This window comes from Xenopus laevis, chromosome 4S (genome assembly GCF_017654675.1).
Source record: "Xenopus laevis strain J_2021 chromosome 4S, Xenopus_laevis_v10.1, whole genome shotgun sequence".
Lineage (NCBI taxonomy): Eukaryota > Metazoa > Chordata > Amphibia > Anura > Pipidae > Xenopus > Xenopus laevis.
The window spans coordinates 71,193,243-71,215,475 of record NC_054378.1 but is presented as its reverse complement, the minus strand read 5'-3'; the positions used below and the strand labels follow the sequence as shown (position 1 = coordinate 71,215,475).

At 38.3% G+C, this 22,233-nt stretch overlaps 1 protein-coding gene across 1 annotated transcript; it reads right to left on the bottom strand.

Annotated features, from left to right (window-relative positions):
• Nucleotides 1–1,418: 1,418 nt before the first annotated feature.
• Nucleotides 1,419–21,826, bottom strand: best4.S (bestrophin 4 S homeolog). Its single transcript, XM_018260845.2, has 8 exons — nt 21,669–21,826; nt 20,273–20,601; nt 18,969–19,123; nt 15,583–15,660; nt 12,790–12,942; nt 11,896–11,976; nt 9,102–9,256; nt 1,419–1,993 (listed from the first exon to the last, which is right to left on the bottom strand). Exons 1-8 carry the CDS (start codon nt 21,818–21,820, stop codon nt 1,555–1,557), a joined length of 1,542 nt encoding a protein of 513 aa, XP_018116334.2. The 5' UTR covers nt 21,821–21,826; the 3' UTR covers nt 1,419–1,554.
• Nucleotides 21,827–22,233: the final 407 nt, after the last annotated feature.

Sequence of the window (22,233 nt, the reverse complement as noted above, 5' to 3'; positions counted from 1 at the left end):
GTTTGCTATATCAGCAATCTGGTTGCTCCGGTCCAAATTACCTTACCAACCATGCATTGATTTGAATAAGAGACTGGAATATTAGTAGGAGAGTCACTTGAATAGAAAGACGAGTAATAAGTAGCAATATCAATACATTACAGAGCACTTGTTTTTTAGATGGGGTCAGTGACCCCCATTTGCAAGCAGGAAAGAACAAAGAAAAATCTGAAAAAAATAAAAAAAACTGAAATAGACTAATTGAAAAGTTGCTTGAAACTCGCCATAATATAACCTACTTAAAAAGTTTACTTAAAGGTGAACCAACCCTTTAAATATAGAGGTAAATGTCTTGTGTATAGAGTATGCTATGGCTTCACGTTCTAAGGCAGGGATCCCCAACCTTTTGAACCTGCGAGCAACATTCAGAAGTAAAAGGAGTTGGGGAGCAACACTACCATGAAAAATGTTCTTGGGGTGCCAAATAAGTGCTGTGATTGGCCATTTGGTTGCCCCTATGCGGATTGTCAACCTACAAAGAGACTGTTTGGCAGTGCACCTAGTTTTTATGCATCCAAAACTTGTCTCCAAGCCTAGAATTCAAAAATAAGCTCCTGCTTTGAGGCCACTGGGAGCAACATCCAAGGGGTTGGAGAGCAACATGTTGCTCACGAGCTGCTGGTTTGGGACCACTGTTCTAAGGGAATCCATGAACATTCTAATCTACCCACATTTAAATTTGTGCATCTCAAGACCACAACTAGTGTAGGCAGAAGCACCTGCCTAGGGTGTGTTGTCTTTGGGGTAAAAGTTTGGGGAACATTTCTAGAAAATGATTGCTCTTTTGTTGATCATGTCCATCAGTGACAACACTGCATACTATAATTACATGCCCTCTTCAAGGGCCAGAAACACCAAAAAATTGTTTAGAGTTGGTTTACTTCAGGATCACTAATGTTGTTTATATAGACAAGTTTCTGTGTAGGCATGTTCATGTTGAATAAGATAAATGGACATGTTTCCATAGGTGATAGCAGATAAGTATATAAAATTCAGTGGTTTCCCACGAAGATAAACTAGTTTTTCATATAAATTAACTTTTTGTTGCAAATAAAATGTATGCTGGATGAATTGATTTAACACAAATTGTTTGTCCTTAAAAATACTCTAGCTCAGCCAGTAAACTTTTTTTTAAGCTGGTGGCATAGCCCTGCCTTTGGTACATAAAAATGCATAAAACCCTGCTCAGTTTATAGGCCTTTGGTTTTGGTCCTAAAATTAGAACCACTGCACATTAGTTGTTTTTATCAACACAAGGAAGCCGTGATCAAAATACTGTACCAGAAACCTCCCACATGGTATACATTGCAATACAAATCGATCAGTTGCTAAATCTGCATCAGAACATTTGTTGGAATAGGTGAATATAAAAATTGCTCTTGGTTTTTTGTTCCTGGACTAGGAACATCCACTTTTATTTTCAGTCACAGACCTGAACACGTATATGTAAATATGTTTTATTCTTCACTGATGCTCTTTTACAAACTGCTCTTCCGTCCCATGCAACTGTCAAAGTTAGCACTCAGATGGCTCTGTATCTAGGCTCTCATCTGATGGCTCGTCAACTATAATTACCAGAGGAGGTTTGGGCTGCTCCCTCTTTTTCTGTTTCTCCGAGGCCTCTAGCCTGCGAGGTACCCTCAGTGTTACCTTTGGAGTAGGAGGTTCGCTTGCCCGGCTTTCCTTTTCATCCTCTGTTGTTTCTTCCTCATCAATGCGACCCACAGAATCATGTTCCAGATCACTGTTGCGGGAGTTGGGATAAGGAGAGGGGTAGCCATCTCCTCTGAATCGTACCAGATTGTGACCTCGCGCCCCACGACCCATAAAGTTCTTCAAGCTTACAGCAGGTGATGGGGCGGAGGAGAGGAACCGGCTTAGCATTGGAGTCTGAGCCCTTCTCATATTGGGGGTAGCAGCCACTTGTTGGCTCTGATCTGAATCGACTACAAAACTGAAAAATAATTACACAAAAACAGGTTTATTTTTTGAAAAGTAAAAGCACCTCTGAATCTACATTTTATTATACATTCTATTAATTTATGGTTTATGAACAGTTTGATGGCCAATATGCTGATAAACCAGTACCCTGCTTGCGTATTAAAAACCTCTAATAAGACTCCGGTAAACCATATAATTTTAAAACTATGCATTTTGGCAAATACAAAATAAGCATGTCTTTATATGTCAAATTTCCAGGATGCAAAGCATTGCAGAAATTGTTTGTTTTTATAAAATATTTATGTATACAATGACAAAGCATCCTTAACCTTTTAAGTGCCAGCAGAATTTCACATTTTGGTTACGCGAAATGCCAGCCGTTTTTGAAACATTTTGTGCTCTCTCACTTTAGGGGCATTTTCTGAGGGGAAACCTATAGTTTACCTAGGAAAACTATACATTGTTTTTTTCGGTAGAAACTGAGCTTTCTAAATCTAAATTTATAGTGCTAAATACCAAAAAAAAGAAAAATTACCATTTTTCATCGTATATCAATTTATACCAGAAAAATATTTCATTTTACGGAGGAAAATCCAACTGATTTGGAAAGCCTTATGTCTCTCGAACGTGCCAATACCAGATATGTATAGTTTTAGGGAGATTTAGGACTTCTGTACCTCAAAAACTCCCTGCAGTATATTAACGAATTTTGAAAGCACTAAGGCAGAAAACGGCATGCTTTAGATTCCAAGGCAAAAAATCCTGAAACCGTAGGTTTACCCCAGAAAACCATACATTTTTGAAAAGTACACATTCTGCCGATTACAAAATGGGTAACTATGTCTCTCTACTCCCAACTACCAAACATAAAAGCTTGTCTGAACATAGCGGTTTTTCAACAAAAAATTCAAAATTCTGAAAAATCATTTCAAAGGTTTTATTTTGCTGCTCCGCATATCCCAAACTATATTAGGTACCAAGAAAAAGCACCTGAAATATGATTGCCAGGGGTCCACTGAACAGTTTGATACCCATTATGCATAGGTTTACCAAAGTATCTGGCATTTAGAGACACCAATATGAAGTTAGCACATCCAAATTGTTCAGGACTTTACTTCAGCTACTGAGAAATCAACACATTGACTGCATTTTTTGTGGGGTAAAAACACAGAAATATAAGTTTACCCCCCAAAACCCATATATTTTTGGAAAGTACACATTCTACTGAAGCTAAAATGGGTACCCATGCCTTTCTGCTCCAAACTACTGAGTCGCAAGGCTTTCCCAAAATTGTCGGTTTTGGTGAAATATCTGAAAATTGCCTCAAACCTTCAGCTTCCCAGCACCATATCGCCCATGTATCATTACGTACTAAGAAAAAGCACCCTAAATATGATTGCCAGGGTTCCTCTGAACATTTTAGTAGTCATTGTTCATAAGTTTACCAAAGTATCTGGCATTTAGAGGCCCCAAAATGAAGTTAGCGCATACAAACAGTCCCATGGGTAACTTCAGCAAATGAAAGATCAACATATTGACTGCATTTTTGTGGGGTAAAAACACAGAAATATATGTTTACCCCCAAAACCCATATATTTTTGGAAAGTACACATTCTACTGAATCTAAAATGGGTACCCATGCCTTTCTGCTCCAAACTACTGAGTCGCAAGGCTTTCCCACAATTGTCGGTTTTGGTGAAATATCTGAAAATTGCCTCAAAGCTTCAACTTCTCAGCACCATATCACCCATGTATCGTTACGCACCAAGAAAAAGCATCCTAAATATGATTGCCAGGGTTCCTCCAAACAGTTTGGTGGCCATTGTTCATAGGTTTACCAAAGTATCTGGCATTTAGAGGCCCCAAAATGAAGTTAGCGCATACAAATAGTCTTGTGGGTAACTTCATCTAATGAAAAATCAACACATTGACTGCATTTTTGTGGGGTAAAAACACAGAAATATATGTTTACCCCCCAAAACCATATATTTTTGGAAAGTACACATTCTACTGAATCTAAAATGGGTACCCATGCCTTTCTGCTCCAAACTACTGAGTCGCAAGGCTTTCCCAAAGTTGTCGGTTTTGGTGAAATATCTGAAAATTGCCTCAAAGCTTCAACTTCCCAGCACCATATCACCCATGTGTCATTACGTACTAAGAAAAAGCACCCTAAATATGATTGCCAGGGTTCCTCTGAACATTTTGGTGGCCATTGTTCATAAGTTTACCAAAGTATCTGGCATTTAGAGGCCCCAAAATGAAGTTAGCGCATACAAACAGTCCCGTGGGTAACTTCAGCTAATGAAAAATCAACACATTGACTGCATTTTTGTGGGGTAAAAACACAGAAATATATGTTTACCCCCCAAACCCATACATTTTTGGAAAGTACACATTCTACAGAATCTAAAATGGGTACCCATGTCTTATTGCTCCAAACTACTGAGTCGCAAGGCTTTCCCAAAGTTGTCGGTTTTGGTGAAATATCTGAAAATTGCCTCAAAGCTTCAACTTCCCAGCACCATATCACCCATGTGTCATTGCGTACTAAGAAAAAGCACCCTAAATATTATTGCCAGGGTTCCTCTGAACATTTTGGTGGCCATTGTTCATAAGTTTACCAAAGTATCTGGCATTTAGAGGCCCCAAAATGAAGTTAGCGCATACAAACAGTCCCGTGGGTAACTTCAGCTAATGAAAAATCAACACATTGACTGCATTTTTGTGGGGTAAAAACACAGAAATATATGTTTACCCCCCAACCCCATATATTTTTGGAAAGTACACATTCTACAGAATCTAAAATGGGTACCCATGCCTTTCTGCTCCAAACTACTGAGTCGCAAGGCTTTGCCAAATTTGGCGGTTTGGGTGAAATATCTGGAAATTGCCTCAAAGCTTCAACTTTCCAGCATCGTATTGTCCATGTATCATTACCAGCATAAAGCATCCTAAAAATAAACATAGGGGTCTACTAAACAGTTTGATGCCCAATGTGCATAGATATACCAAACTATGTGGCGCACAGAGACCCCCAAATGACAATATGTATAGACATTTTCACGGCTGACGCGCTGGCTGCTGCAATATAACCACCCGGTGTGTGTATTATGCGACATTAGACCACCTAACAGTACAGAGACCCCAGAAAACCATATATTTTCAGAAAGTACACATTCGGACGAATCCAATATGGGTAAATAAGTGTTTCTACTGCAAACTGCCAAACTGCAAAGCAATGCTGAACATAACGGTTTTTATCAAATTTCTGAAAATTGTCACAAAGCTTGAATTTTACCCCATTATATGCCCCACATTTCGTAACGTATCAGCATAAAACATCCTAAATATGAACGCCAAGGGTCTACTGAACACTTTGATGCCCAATACGCATAGATATACCAAACTATGTGGCGCACAGAGACCACCAAATGACAATAGTGTATATACATTTTCACGGCTGACGCGCTGGCTGCTGCAATATAAGCACCTGGTGTGTGTATTATGCGACATTAGACCCCCCTAACAGTACAGAGACCCCAGAAAACCATATATTTTCAGAAAGTACACATTCTGACGAATCCAATATGGGTAAATATGTGTTTCTACTGCAAACTGCCAAACTGCAAAGCAATGCTGAACATAACGGTTTTTATCAAATTTCTGAAAATCGTCAGAAAGATTGAATTTTACCCCATTATATGCCCCACATTTCGTAACGTATCAGCATAAAACATCCTAAATATGAACGCCAAGGGTCTACTGAACACTTTGATGCCCAATATGCATAGATATACCAAACTATGTGGCGCACAGAGACCACCAAATGACAATAGTGTATATACATTTTCACGGCTGACGCGCTGGCTGCTGCAATATAAGCACCTGGTGTGTGTATTATGCGACATTAGACCCCCCTAACAGTACAGAGACCCCAGAAAACCATATATTTTCAGAAAGTACACATTCTGACGAATCCAATATGGGTAAATATGTGTTTCTACTGCAAACTGCCAAACTGCAAAGCAATCCTGAACATAACGGTTTTTATCAAATTTCTGAAAATTGGCAGAAAGCTTGACTTTTACCCCATTATATGCCCCACATTTCGTAACGTATCAGCATAAAACATCCTAAATATGAACACCTGGTGTCTACTGAACACTTTGATGCCCAATATGCATAGATATACCAAACTATGTGGTGCACAGAGACCCCCAAATGGATATATAGTATATAAAATTTACAAGGCAAAACAAAATAAGGCAGTAAAGAGTGAAATGCAAAAAAATCCAATAAAACCACAAAAATCAATGTTTTTTTTTCCAGACTAGTGTTATCGGCCGTCAGAATCACAGTTTGAATATTTTAGCTGGGCCAAACAGGTTCTACGGCTAGAAACAAGTGAACACAACATATGCAGAGCTGAAAATGCAATAAAATGGCTAAAAATTCAATAAAATGGCTAAAAATGCACCAAAATACCCAAAACTGCAATATAATCACCGAAATAACATACAAAAGGTATTGCACAGTACGGTTAGCGAATACGCTATTCGTAATGGCAATAAAACATTTTTTTCAGCCAAAAAAAGAGACGATGCGATAAGAAAAAAAAAAAAAAGCCACAATGCCATGTATGTGCGTGTGCGTGTGTACAAATGGTAAATTACATGTTATGTGTGCTTGTGTGCGTGTGCACATGTGTGTAAGTGCAGTGAGTGTAAGTGACCCCCCCAATCCCCAAAAATGTATGTGTAAGTGTGTGTAAGTGTGAATCTAAGTGTGTATTACTGTAATAAGTGTGTGTTGGTGTGTTTGTGTGTGTAATTGTTGCACTAACCTGAAAAAATCGCTGAAGACAGTTGCAGGCGATCAGGAAGAGCCCCTGGAAGACATCTGCCTCGTGGTTCCTGTCTGTGTGCTGTGGGGGCGGAGATCGACGATCCGGTGCAGGCTGCAGCAGCAGGACACGTAAGTAACACGTGCCTGCTGCTGTTTTTGGGCCCCTGGGCGATCGCGCCCCAGGGGCCACTCGATCCCCTGCTCTGCTCGTTGCCTAGGGGCAGGGGATCGAGCAGGAACGGAGCGAGCGGCTCTAACAGCCGCTCCTCCGCTTCTGAACCCGGAAGTGCTGCAGAACGTAGAATCTACGTTCTGTGGCATTTCAAGTACCTTTGCCACAGAACGTAGATTCTACGATCTGTGGCATTTAAAGGGTTAACCAAGCAGGATTTCAAATTTCATTTGCATCCAGATGTTTTAGGAACATTTTGTGATCTCCCAATTTAGGGGCATTTTCTGAGGGGAAACCTTTAGTTTAGCAAGGAAAACTATGCAATGTTTTTTTTTTTTTTTTTTTTGGTAGAACCTGAGCTTTCTAAATCTACATAAGTTTTTGTGTATTTCTACTCCTGCAAAAAGATTAATAGCGCTAAATACCTATATATATATATATATATATATATTTTTTTTTTTTTTTTTTTTTTCATAATATATGAATTTATACCAGAAAAATGTTTCATTTTATGCATGTATATCCAAATGATATGGAAAGCCTTGTGTCTCTCAATTGTGCCAATACCAGATATCCATGTATTTTCTGAAAGTACACATTCTGACGAATCTAAAATGCGTAGATGTCTTTCTACTGCAAACTACCAAACTGCAAAGCAATGCTAAACATAACACTTTTTATGAAATTTCTGGAAATTGTCACAAAGCTTGCATTTTAGAGAATTATATACCCCACATTTCATAATGTACCAGCAAAAGGCATCCTAAATATGAACGCCAGGGGTCTACTGAACAGTTTGATGCTTGATATGAAAAGATTTGCCAAACTACGCGGTATACAGAGACCACCAAATGGATATACAGCAGACAAAATTTCCATGAACAAAATCAAGTATCAAAGAATAATGCGGAATGCAATAAAACTGCTAGAATTCAATAAAACCACTAAAGTCAATTCCTTTTGTGTAGTCAACAGTCAGAAACATCGTTTGGATGAATTTTAACTTGGCCAAATACATTTTACGGACAGAAACAATCAAACAAAACAATAAGATGTCCAAAATGCAATAACGGCTAAAAATGCAACAAAATCTCAGAAAATTTAATATAATCGCTGAAATAACACAAAAGGTATTGCGCAGTGTGGTTAGCAAATACTCTAATGGCAATAAAAAATTATTTTCAGACAAAACAACACATGATGCAGTTAGAAAAAAAAGCTTCAAATTTCTGTAAATGTGTGTGCACACTTGGCAAAATGTGTTGTGTGCATGTGTGTGTGTATACAAGTATGTGTTGTGAAACTCCCCTGATTCCCCAAAAAATGTATGTGAGTGTGTGTAATAGTGTAAAAAAAGTGTGTTAACACTTAACATGGGGTCGCAGGCAACAGGTCTGTCCTCTGAGATGTTGGACTGGCTGGAAGCGCTGCAGGAAGTTGTACCACAAAGATCCAGGCTGGGGGTGGGGCAGAAGTTATTGCAGCAGATGCACATGTCTGCATGTGCATCTGGGGCCCTAGGGCGATTGTGCTGCTGGGGGCCCTTTTCTGACCGCTCAGATCTTTGCCTAGGGGCTTCTGAGCGTGTGGGAATGGAGGCCGCGGCTTTAAAAGCCGCACCCCTGCTCGGATGTGCTGCAGAATCTATGTTCTGTGACACTTTGGTACTTTTATCCACAGAACATGGTTTCTTCATTCTGAGGCATGTAAAGGGTTAATATAGCCAGCAGTAAACATTAGAGATTACAACCTCTTCTTGGATCTAATATATGTGCCAATACAACTACTGCTTCACCAGGAGGATTACAGATCTTCCCACTTCTTTCTGTAAATGGAATCTAAATGGATTACCTTACTTTTGTTGCAAGGACCTACTGTTGAATAATACGTTTAAAGAACAAATTTCAGTAGCCACTGAAGGCAAGAGTGTGTTTGGACTTGTCTGTAGTGAAGTAATGTGCTTGGCTCGCAAAGGTTATGAAGTATAATAAAGTTATTATCAATTAGCAGCGTGAGACATGACCAGTATGCTTTCAGATAATTATTTATGTTTTAATATGAATAATGTTCCTTAATGAGCAGAAATCAAGAATTTTCTTACCGCATGTCGAAAGCAGATCCCATGAATGATGGTTTCAGAGTTTCAGCTGCAGTTGCCAAGGTGTAGGGGGGAGCTGCAGTCTGATCATCCCAGTATCTGTCCTTTTCTAAGGGGGGAAGATTCTGATACATGTCATCTACAGATAGCAAGGAGACCTATTAAAGAAAATTATTTTGGGATAAGTGATAGGCAAGGAATAATGTTCATACAGTATATACAAGACTTTTATACTGTGTATATATATATATATATATATATATATATATATATATGTGTATATATATATCTATATATCAACAAAAAGTATAGCACATTCTATCTTTGGCCCTGTGTTTTTATATGTTATGGGACTCCGCATGACTTATAATAGATTAAAGGGGGTACATTATTTTCTACATATATATTGTGTAAGCTACACCCATTGTCTGAATGTACAGGTCATACACATTATTTGCTTAGACAATGTATAAGCTAACTGTTTTTCAAAATAACCTACTCGGACAAGAAACTGCATGAAGACAAACAAATTCCTTAAAGGAACAGACAGTACTGAAGATTACCCTGAAAACTCCAGAAACAGTACAGAACTTTAAAATGATTCTACGTAGAATGTTTCTTAGAGATTCAAAGAGACAAAGCTAATGTTCATTTTTATTTTTCTGCAAGAGTTACTTTGGACAAGATTATTTAATACATAGATTCTTTTATGTGTCTTTACGTTGTAAATTCACCCCGTGTTGTTTAAAAAAGCAGTTTCCAGACTAATTATTTTTAAATTTTAGATTTGCTTATTCAAGGTGTTCAGGGTGTTGGTGAGGTTTCTTTTGGTATTTTTCACAAGCCTTTGTGAATAAATGTATGTGTGACTATAGAAATGGAGGTATATTTACATTGCGACTTCCAGGTAGATACATACTGTAATACTGTCTCTCAGATGGCCCCTTACAGGAATAGTTTAGCCAATGTATTTTTAAGTCCCCATGCTGAACTACAACTCCACTTATACTGTGAAAAGACATTTTGGGCACCAGTGGCTCTTGAACAAAAACAGCATAATTATTAAAAAAACAAAAGGAAGAAAATAAGGTACTTCAGTTTGTACACTTTACATTAATAACAGATCATCCACATGTCATCACAGTAGTTGCTAAACATATAGTTATCTCATACACTAACAGGTGTCTGCTCCCCACAACCCAGGATGTTTGTGACTGCATCCAATAAATTTAGACAGTGACCTAACCCACACTACAATCTGCTTGTTGGAGCACAAAGCACTTTAATTAGCTAATCCTATTTCACACCCTAGCCTAGAGCATGTTACAGAACATTTGATACAGTGCCACACAAAAGGTTACTGGTTAAATTAAGGAATGTTGGCCTGGAACATAGTATTTGTACCTGGATAGCGAACTGGCTAAAAGATAGACTACAAAGAGTGGTGGTAAATGGAACATTTTCTAATTGGACCAGTGTTGTTAGTGGAGTACCACAGGGCTCTGTACTAGGTCCCTTGCTTTTCAACTTGTTTATTAATGACCTGGAGGTGGGCATTGAAAGTACTGTTTCTATTTTTGCAGATGATACTAAATTGTGCAGAACTATAGGTTCCATGCAGGATGCTGCCACTTTGCAAAGTGATCTGTCTAAACTGGAAAACTGGGCAGCAAACTGGAAAATGAGGTTCAATGTTAATAAATGCAAGGTTATGCACTTTGGCAAAAATAATATAAATGCAAGTTATACACTAAATGGCAATGTGTTGGGAGTTTCCTTAAATGAAAAGGATCTAGGGGTCTTTGTAGATAACACGTTGTCTAATTCTGGGCAGTGTCATTCTGTGGCTACTAAAGCAAATAAAGTTCTGTCTTGCATAAAAAAGGGCATTAACTCAAGGGATGAAAACATAATTATGCCTCTTTATAGGTCCCTGGTAAGGCCTCATCTGGAGTATGCAGTTCAGTTTTGGACTCCAGTCCTTAAGAGGGATATAAATGAGCTGGAGAGAGTGCAGAGACGTGCAACTAAATTGGTTAGAGGGACGGAAGACTTAAATTATGAGGGTAGACTGTCAAGGTTGGGGTTGTTTTCTCTGGAAAAAAGGCGCTTGCGAGGGGACATGATTACACTTTACAAGTACATTAGAGGACATTATAGACAAATGGCAGGGGACCTTTTTACCCATAAAGTGGATCACCGTACCAGAGGCCACCCCTTTAGACTAGAAGAAAAGAACTTTCATTTGAAGCAACGTAGGGGGTTCTTCACAGTCAGGACAGTGAGGTTGTGGAATGCACTGCCGGGTGATGTTGTGATGGCTGATTCAGTTAATGCCTTTAAGAATGGCTTGGATGATTTTTTGGACAGACATAATATTAAAGGCTATTGTGATACTAAACTCTATAGTTAATATAGGTATGGGTATATAGAATTTTAATTAAAAGTAGGGAGGGGTGTGTGTATGGATGCTGGGTTTTCATTTGGAGGGGTTGAACTTGATGGACTTTGTCTTTTTTCAACCCAATTTAACTATTTAACTATGTAACTATGTTATGACAGTTCTTAAGCTATCACTTACAACAAACCCTCATTCATAGGGTTCCCCAGTCTTCCAATAAGGTCTGGTCTACTTTTATATCTCGGGCTCCTGTTGTGGCCTCATGAATCAGGATCTCTATAAGCATCCACAACCCCTCATGGACCAATAGGAACGTACTCCTACTATAAGGAGGTCCTTAAATCCTTTATAATTACATTTTGGAAATCCTCTTTGAGAGCTACAGGGATTTCTTACCTGCAAGTTCCTGTCTATTAATCTGTTGGTTTCAAAATCATCGTCATCCTCTCCAAAAGGATTAATGATTTGTTGGGCGACCTGGAATTTGTGCAAAGTGATAGAATTAGTGAAAGTACGACAACCAGATATGTTTCTCATCTGATAGGGTCATTACATTTCATCAGGTAGGAATAGACCTGGCCAGATAATGGTTTGGCAGGCTGCTCTGTTGGTGTCATAAACAGGCCAATAAACTGCTGATTTGGTCTATAGTAGCTGGATCAGCAGCAAATGCCAGCCAACAGCATGGCCACCTATTTTAACTTTACACTAGATTGGAATAATCATTATGCGGATTCTATTAACAATTCTATTAACAATTGATTTCTGTGTAATGTGCAGTAAATAGCATTATTTTTAGTGAAATTGTATTCTTATATTTTTATAAAGCGACTTTGGCGCATGCATAAGTAGAGTTCTTTAAAGGTTAAATCTTGTTCCTTTCAGTCATAAAGGAGCATTATGGCTGACATGAACTATATTTATAAGAGAAACTAGAGACTTTTGTCACATCCTAACACAGCAGCATTTTTAAGCACTTAAAGTTGGGGCCACAAATGTATTCAGGTCACACAATGTGGACATATCTAGTGTAGCTAACTGTCTTTGATCACAAGGGAAGATTTGCAGTACCCCCCCCCCCCGGTGCGATATACCTAGCCCAATAATTAAATTGCGCTAGTAAGACAGGCTAATTGTCAGGGTTTTTATTACACAGAATTTTGCACGAAACAGGTGAACATTTTGCTGGAGGATTAGACATTTTTTATGTGAACTGAAAACTTAAGAGCAAGTTAGTTTCACTAGTTAGTTGAGTCCATGGTATACAGATGTACAGTAAGTAATGCTAACCTTCAACCAACCAGAATAAAAGAAGAACTGCAGCAATGTGAAGATAGGGACGTACAAATCTAAATTTGGTTTTTCTTCTCCAAATTCAGGCTCCAGAAACTGTCTTCCAATGATGCAAACACCAAAGAATGAATAAACTGCAATGGTAACTACCTGTAGTGTCAGAGACAAATCAGAAGAAAAATGTCAAGCAAAAGTTTAGATGGAAATTAAAGTACAAATCTGATAGCATGTATCTCGCTTACATTTGGCAGTTCTATATGGTCCAGTCAGAAGAGCCTCTTTTTGGCTCCTTTAACTCATGTGTTCCCTTGTGGTGGATCTCATAAAAAATCCACTGCAGGGGGTTGTATGAGGGAATGTCCATGTGTATGTCAGAGCCCTAAAAGAGTTGTGTAGCATAGTAGCTTTGTGGTTAGCACTGCTACTTTGCAGATTTGGGATCCAAAGCTAAAATTTGCACATGCTTGGAGTATGCTACTGTATATAAATAACATTTACTGTATATGGGGGGCTGGTGCTGGGGAAGTAGAAGACTTGTTCACAGGTATAAAGGTGTTCTTACAGAGGCTACTTACAAATCCAGATAAGGTGATAGATAGGCAATTATTGGGATGCAGAGGAAGGTGCAGAGCAAGAAGTGAAACTTGTGGGGGAACAAAAGAAGTCAGTTGCACTGGGGTTTGTATATAAAAGTGAAGATGCTGTGAGTTTTGCATGAAATTCATTATCGTTCATAAAATAGTGCAAAATAGCCATTACTTTACTAAACGTCTAAGTCATGTTTCTTGGGAATTAATGTATCTTCCTAATAAAATTGTAATGCTATTAGATATCATCTATAAATACTGTGATCTTTTATGTAAACATGAGGCTGAACTACTTGGTGACTTCTAATAACCTTATAATAGAGAGTACATTATTCACAATATAAATTTATATATTAAAAAAAATGCAATTTACAATTTTTTTGCTGTTTGCACCCTGCTCTGTTGCGGAGCACAGACAGACACTTGTGCCCCCCCCCCCGAATACAGTACTGCCCATATTAATGTTTTGAATGTCTGTGATAATGGCCGCCATCAGGGGGGCACAGAGGGTACAGTTGGCCAGGGCCTAAGGTGTGGGGGGGGGCTGTGTTGCTCTTTCTGAATTAGTCAGGCCCCCCTCGTGAGCTGAACCCAAAGTCCCAAAAACCCGAAGACCTTAAGTGCCGAAAACCTAAAGACCCGAAATCCGAAGCCACGAAAGGAGCTGAACAAGCTGCCATCGCCTAAAAGGGGGCCTGGCTGTGCTGCTCTTTAACCCCTTGTGAGTTTAACCCGAAGTCCCGAAGCGCCAAAAACCCGAAGACCTAAAGTCCTCAAGACCTGAAGTCCCAAACACCCAAAGCCATGAAAGGAGCAGAAGAATTGGTCATCGCCAAGGACAAGGAAGAAGAACCTGAGGTAAGTTCCACTGAACACCAATGTGTTTTTTTTTTAAATATTATCAAACCCCTGGCCACCAATGTATTATTTTAATACACTATAGGCCCCTGGCCACCAATTTTTTTTAACTTGTAAGGGGGGAGGGGCCCTGACCACCTGGCCACCAATGTTTTTTTTTACCTTGTGGGGGGGACCCTGGCCACCCATGGGTTTTTTGGCGCCCATTTTTGTGTGGCTTTTTTACTGTGGTGCGGGGGGGGGGGGTCGGGACCCATGGGGGCCTAGACATTTTTGTTGTACGGGGCCCCATGATTTGATGGCAGCCCTGTCTGTGATCATAGTAAATCACCCTTATAGAATAGTCTTTTTAATGCAGCACATTTACTCCTCTTATTAGGCCACACGTGTAATTTGTTTTTTCATCAACTCCCAATGGTACCAAACTGAGGTGGCAAGCTTCAGGCTCCCAAGCACACTAATCTCTCCCTTATATAGCCTCTCCCGAGACATTTTCTCAAAGTGAAGAACCTCCTTTGGGTATCTCCTATCTAACAGCACCATCTAGTGACTTGAACCAAAATAACACTATTTACATAAACTATTTCTTCTGCTGTCAAACAGGCCTTTTTATCATTGGGGCCCTGTTTTCCCAGGACACATGTAACCCATGACTTAAAGGAACAGTAAAAACAAAAAATGAAAGTGTTTTAAAGTAATGAAAATATCATGTAGTGTTGCCCTGCACTGTTAAAACTGGTGTGTTTGATTCAGAAACACTACTATAGTTTATATAAACAAGCTGCTGTGTAGCAATGGCGAAAATTGAAAAAAAGGCTATATGCCACAGGTTAACTAATGGATAACATATAACACTATTATGTTCTACAGAGCTTGGTTGCTCCAATTGCTACACAGAAGCTTATTTATATAAACAATAGTAGTGTTTCAGAAGCAAACATACCAGTTTTACCAGTGCAGGCCAACGCTGCATTATTTTTTTATTGCTTTTAAACACTTTAATTTTTTGATGTTACTGTTCCTTTTATAATTGAGGCTCCGGGGGAAACCCTGCTAAAAGTGGTATGGGGCCCAGTGATTCCTGAGGGCAGCTTCGTGCATAAATGCTTCCTTATTACAATACATTTAATAGTGAAAGCATAGAAAGATCACCCTGATAGCTGTATGCAATGCCCATGCCTATAAAAATGAACTCAAGCATGCTGTAGAATAAATGCAGGCCAAAAGGTGCATCTACATTTTTTTGCAAATCATTGTAGAAGTAAGTTTATATGCATCCTGAACATATAGCAAACTTCCCATCCTCGTAATGCTATACATATAAATAAAGTTAAAATGACTTGACCTGAGTATATACTAGTGGGACGCTGATCCAGTCATAGTGAAAGAGCATGCTGCACTTTCCACGGTACTTATTCAACTCCTGCAAAGAGATGAAACAAAGAAGCTCTTAATAAAATGTACACAGAGTTGTGCAGACACCAGAAAGGTGGTCTGGTGTCTTATAAAACTGTCACACTATTTAGAAATAGACAACAGTCATATTTTATTATATTATTATTATTTATTTCCGTCCCACAAACCGATGGCCCTGCAAGAGAAATATCACATAGCACAAGTTTTTCATACAAAAAACCCCAAGAAGATAACTCAAGCACAGGACACATAGTAGATAACAGAAAAGCACTGTCTACTACTACTGTTTATCTGCTATGTATCATGTGCCTTTTTCAGCTTTGAATGGCTGTCCCCACAGCAACCCAGCAGTTTGTTTGTATAAACTTAATTATATATTCCAAAACAAGCACACAACTTTTACTTGTACAGGACAACAGTACATTATATTTTAATTACTCAAAGACACTTACATTTTTTGATGCTACTGTTCCTTTAAAGGAGAATTCAACCTGTTCTGAAAAAAACCCGTACCCCCACCCCAGGTAGACCCCCTCCCTCCTCCCCCCATCTTCTGCATCCTCGTTAAGCTCACTGAGAGATTGGCAATTTCCATGCAATGTAGCGCATGCACAGTTGCGCAAACTGTTCCAACAGCGCATGTGCAGAAATACCAATCTCGCAGTCAGCTTACAGAGGACGCAGAAGATGGACGCGTGGAACTTCGCTGGAAGAATCTGTGGCGATGGGTAAGTATGGAGTATGGGGCATCTCCCTGGGGTGGGTAGTTAACCTGGGAGGAGGAGGGAGGGGGGTCTACCTGGGGTGGGGGGTACGGGTTTTTTTCAGAACAGGTTGATTTCTCCTTTAAGGTGGCCTTTTCCAGTGTTAGATTAATGGGTAATGTGCCTTTTCCTTTCTTATAATATGTTAGAACTGCAAATAATACCTATTGTGTTACAACTCTACACAGAATGGTTTTGCCTTTGTTACATCATTAATTAGTTCCTGAATTAGAGAAGGTACAGCTTAGACAATGCTGGAAACATGTGTTTCCTAAACATTAAAAAACAATGTAAATATAAATTTCCATATATAGATGGGACAAAGCTCATCAGAGTTTTGCAAGTATGGGTGACAGAGCTAAATACATCAAGAGTCTGCCAAACAATTGCAACTGAGCTTTTGAAACATAAAGAGCAATATCAAGAGATCAACCAAGAAATATGCGTAAGAAATATTGCTATGTTGATGAGTTATCTATTATCTGGAATGCTCATAATATGAATCGCCATGCCTCAATCTACTAAAACATTTACACATTAAATAAACCCAATAGGATTGTTTTGCTGCCAATATTGATGTATTCTATCTTAGCCAGGCTCAAGTACAATTGCCGTATTTTTATAGACAAAAGGGAGCATTTTAAAACTTTTTTTTTTTTTTAAATGGACTTTACGGGAAATGGCCTTACCTTAATTCAGAGCTTTAATTATATCACATAAGAGATCTCATGCTATGTACTACATAAGTTAATCTAACCCAAAAGATACTATATGGAGATTGGTTATTCTCCCTGTTTTTGGATGGGGTTTTCACTTTCAACCCACAAAAAAATATAGGTGGTTAATATTTCCTTTAAAGGAGAAGGAAAGCTACTAAGGAAGTATATCACCAATAGATTAACCAGAATAATGCAAGCTAGAACAATATATATTAATGCTGTAGAATTCTTTACCATACCCCAGTAAACAGCTCTAGAAGCTCTCTGTTTGTTTAGGATAGCAGCTGCCATATTAGCTTGGTGTGACATCACTTCCTAAGTCTCTCCCTGCTCGCTCATGCTCAGATTGCCTTGAAGAGCTACTGACACCAGAAAATAACTTTTTTTATATCCATGATGACATTATCTTTAAATGCTATTTTTAATTTTGCCTTAAAAGGATTTGCCTGATGCTTTTACATTTCCCTTCTTACCCCCATGTTCCTCTATGAGGAGGCTGCCATATTTGTGCAGCAGGAGTCTGTTAGCATTAGAAACTCTAACTGACAGACTGAGATGGGACAGTCAGGTTGGCAAAACAGTCAGGTTTAGGAACTTAAAGTAAGAACAAGCAGAACTATCAGCAAAAAACAATCAACATGCCCTATAGGTAACTTTTAATGTACATTAATATTTTGAAAAGAAAATTTGTAGTGTCAGTATCATTTTAAGTGATAACATTCTTTTAGTTCCAGGTTGCAGCACCACCAAGAATATAAAACAGAAGCGCTATTAATGTAATAACCTTTACTAAACAATATGTGTACATAAAAGTTACATACACATAGTTGTGCCATTAAAATCTCCTTATTCAATGTATCTCTTTGGTGTCGGCATTAAAGGTGCTGCTTGTGGATTATTACGTGTGGATTAAGTTTTGACACTATTAGTACTTCTGTTCCATAATCTTGGTGGAGCTGCAGCCTGGAACTATAAAGAAAGTTGTTTCTTAACGCAATGTCTGAATTTCAAACATTTGTGAGTACCCTCCTGTTACCCCACATGGTGTAAATATATTGTACATTGTCTTAAAGGGAATATTAACCACCTCCTGGATAAATGTTGGTGTTGTGAGAGTCACTTATGACATTCCTTTACAAGTATGGGCTCCTTAACCAGATAACCATTATCCAGAAAGCTCCAAATTACAGAAAGGCCGTCCTGGTTTTTATTATTATTATGAAATAATAAATCAGTACTTTGCAATTGATTCAAACTAATATATCATTATTGCTTATCAGAAGTAAAACCAGCCTATTGGGTTTATTTAATGTTTACATGAATTTCTAGTAGACTTCAGATACTGTATGAAGATCCAAATTATGGAAAGATCCATTATCTGGCAAACCCCATGTCCCAAGAATTCTGGATAACAGGCCCCATACCTGTAATTTAAATGAAAGTGTGGGCATGGTGGTTATAAGTCATGCTCTGACAAAGGGTGTACCACTGCATAGAAAAATACTATATTTTAGTTTTTCCTATTTGTCTTCTCCTGGGCCATTTAAACTCGCTGGCTCTTACTTTAGAATTGGAGACAATGGCATATGTATACATGGAGGAGAATGAGCCAGCAAGGAGAGAAAGATAGAGACCCTGGGAACACTGAACTCTCTATGCTATGTGGATCCTGATTAAACTGATCCCAGTGTGACTGTGACAGTAGGGATGTTAGATGCAAGTTGCTTTGGGAAGGAGTCAATGCGAATAATAAGCAATCTATATACAATGTTATATAACATGCCAGCTGTATATAAAGGTTATTAATTACATTAACAAGAATAATAACATACATCCATAAGTAATTTCAGTGCCACATCATCCCTCACTCGACCATCTCTTCTAGCTTGGGCTGCCAGGTTGGTAAACCACACACAGGGGATCCAGTACTTGTTATAATCTGAGAAGAGACACTCGTATTTCTTTAGCTCCTCATGGGTCATAAAACCTAAGCCAGAAAGGAGAAACAAAGACAGAACCAAAATAATATAGAATGATTGAGGTGTCTTATTAAAGGCCCTTGTTGTTCATTAGAGAGGAACAGATTGATTCAATGTCAACTTTGCTTGACTAAAGTCATGGTAAAGGTACATAAATCTGTCATATTTTCTCTTGCTTAATTTCAGTTCATTTTAATTTAGAATAATTTTCATTTAGAAACTAGAAATAGGCTAGCCATAAAGTTACACGTGTTTAATGCTGAACCAAACTGTGGTACATTTCATTAAAAAATAATCACATATAATCAAGTTGTATGCACAGTGCCTTAAAGATTGCTCCGCGGTGCTTATTGAGAAGAACCCCAGGCTGGTGCAGATTTCTGCTAACAAAAGCAAGACCCCAGGGTATCACTAGGTGTGCATAATATTTGGCACCCACAATGATTTAGACTTTCCTTCTGGCTGCTGCACAGTTAGCCAATACATGGATTAAATTGCATCAGTGGATGGTCTGGTTTTCTTTGGTGTTATAGCAGGTAGGGTCAAAATATGCAAATATATTCAACTCAAGAATATTCTTTGGAACTTCGATTAAATCACGAAAAATTGCCAGAAAAAACTTGGCACGTAAAAGCTGGAGAGGTTCAATAGGAGTCAATGGGAATTGTCTCTAACAGCTTTAATTATATATTTATTTCCCAGGTTCATTAAAATATTTGAGTTTTTAGCCTCATTAAAAATGAATAGAACAATGTGATTCTCGCTGCTGTGCAACCTTTTTTATGAGAAAAAAACATTGGAATATTCTGCACCTTTTTTCTTACGTTAGCATTCGGGGAAAAAAAGTCACACGAGTTTTGTTGCAGTTTTTTTTTCTTCGTGCTGGCGTTCTTTCTTTCTGTACCTCAAAAATTAGCAAATAAGCTTCCACATTTGCACAGGAGCAGTAACCCATAGTAACCAATAAGATGCTGCTTTTAAACAGGTGACCAGTAAGGGCTTCCTGCTGACTGGTTGTTATTAGTTACTGCTCCTGGGCAAACTTTGTGCCTTTTATGACATAACATTTTGGTTCAGTTGAACACATGCTAGTATTCCCAAACCAAATCCTGGATTTGGTGCAGCCATAATATATATAGGAATAAAGGGTGTTTTACCTGCTTCAACTATATGCTCCATGGTTGGAAATCTCTTGAGCACCCGCGTACTGACGGACCTCAGAATAAGAACTGATGATAGATTAGCATATCTCATCATGGTACGTCTCAGCATGCGCCCTCTTTCATCCCCACCATGGACATTGCTGGAGACCACGCACATGAGCTGATCAGGGAGGGGAATATTTGTGTACTGAGCCCACCAACGGTTCACAATCAGAGTAACATAGAAACCCAGCACAAATGAAACAGGGATCAAGTTTGTGTATTGGTTACAGTATCGGGCCAGCTGCGCAAACTCACTCTTCTGCTTTTCATTTAATAGGCACCTATAAGCAAAACTACAATTAATATTCTGCTTTTCCTTTTATGAATAAACCTATGAATAAAAATGCAGGAATTCGAAATAATCATGAATCTTGACATGAAACATATTTTGGTCGTCTTTTACAATGCGAATCTTAAGGTCAAAAAGGCAAATGCGGAATATATAGTATCTGTACAAGGTATATGTACTAGTCAGAGGTTTCTAGATATTTTCTTTTTAAAAACAGTATTTCCGTGTTTGCTTTTTTCTTTGCACTGCTGGTTATAACTATTAAAACAAAGTAATAAAAGTCAGCTACGTCCCAATAGAAAGTAGATTGACGGGAGCCTTTACAACTACGGGTGAAAATCAATGAAAAAACTTTATCTAGACCTTTAACTAAACCATGCTGTGGTGACTAGACACAGCATGGTTTAGTTAAAGGTCTCTAAAGTGATACCTGTTCTTGTTTTTTAATGATTACTTGGTAATAAAGTTTTTTCATTGATTTTCACCCGTGGTTGTAAAGGCTCCCGTCAGTCTACTTTCTATTGGGACGTAGCAGACTTTGGCTGGAACGGAGTCCAGCCAATGGGTAGCCACCACAAGGGTAACCACAAGACCATTCACATGTAAGTGCCTTCAATAAAAGTCAGCTACCCTGTGAAGAAGCATACAAGGCACTGAAATTATGTCTTGTCTTTCATAAGGCAAAATTGTATTTTTGGCTTTAAATCCTTGACCTGAATTATACCACCCCCAGTCATTACAATCATTTATTTTTTTCTCTAGGCATGATGCTCCTTTTCAGAAAATTTCAAAAAATGCTCTGGCCTGGGGGAAAAAATTTAACAAAACACAGGGCCTCCATTTTACTTATATACATTTATATACATTTATGCCATAATGGTTATTCATCATTTCAGGAAAGAAGAATAAAATTCAAGATCACTGGAATCTGGAATACATTTAATTACATACATTTTTCAATATATTTTACATGTCTAGAAAAGTGTCCTAAAAATGTCTGAGCTTTCTTAAAAAAATCCATGGCATATTATTAACTCAGAGAATAAATAAACAGCTTACCTGTATGTAACACTCAGCATGGCATAGAGACAACAAAAGACAATAAATTCTTTGTATAGCAACTTATAGATACTCCCTTTCCACCTGAAGAGCAACTTGAAGAAGCACCCAAAGCTGGCATTGGCTACTTTTAACGTGTAGGACACAGTCATTTTGAATCCTGGCAGGAAAAGTCACAAATCAGCAAGATAATAAGGGAGGTATACAGAGGAACTATACATAGAAAACATAAGATAACAATGGGATTAGTCATTACATAAAGCAGACCAGACCTCTGTTTCTCAGTTTTCACAGCTTGTTTCCATTAGTCAAAATGAACACAGTAAAAAATTGCTCAAAAATACTTTGATTTTACTTCTCAGAACAGGTTAGGAATTAGGTCCAGCTTTTTCAACATTCTCATTTTAGTGATTTTAGAGCTTTTTGAAACCACAAATAAACTCACATTCGATAAAACCATGTATGCCATGCAATTTTCCGAATTTAAAAAGCACTAACAAAAAAAAAGTACTGAACAATCTTAAAAAAATACAAATACCTCTAAAGAATTTTAGTTTTTCGTTCA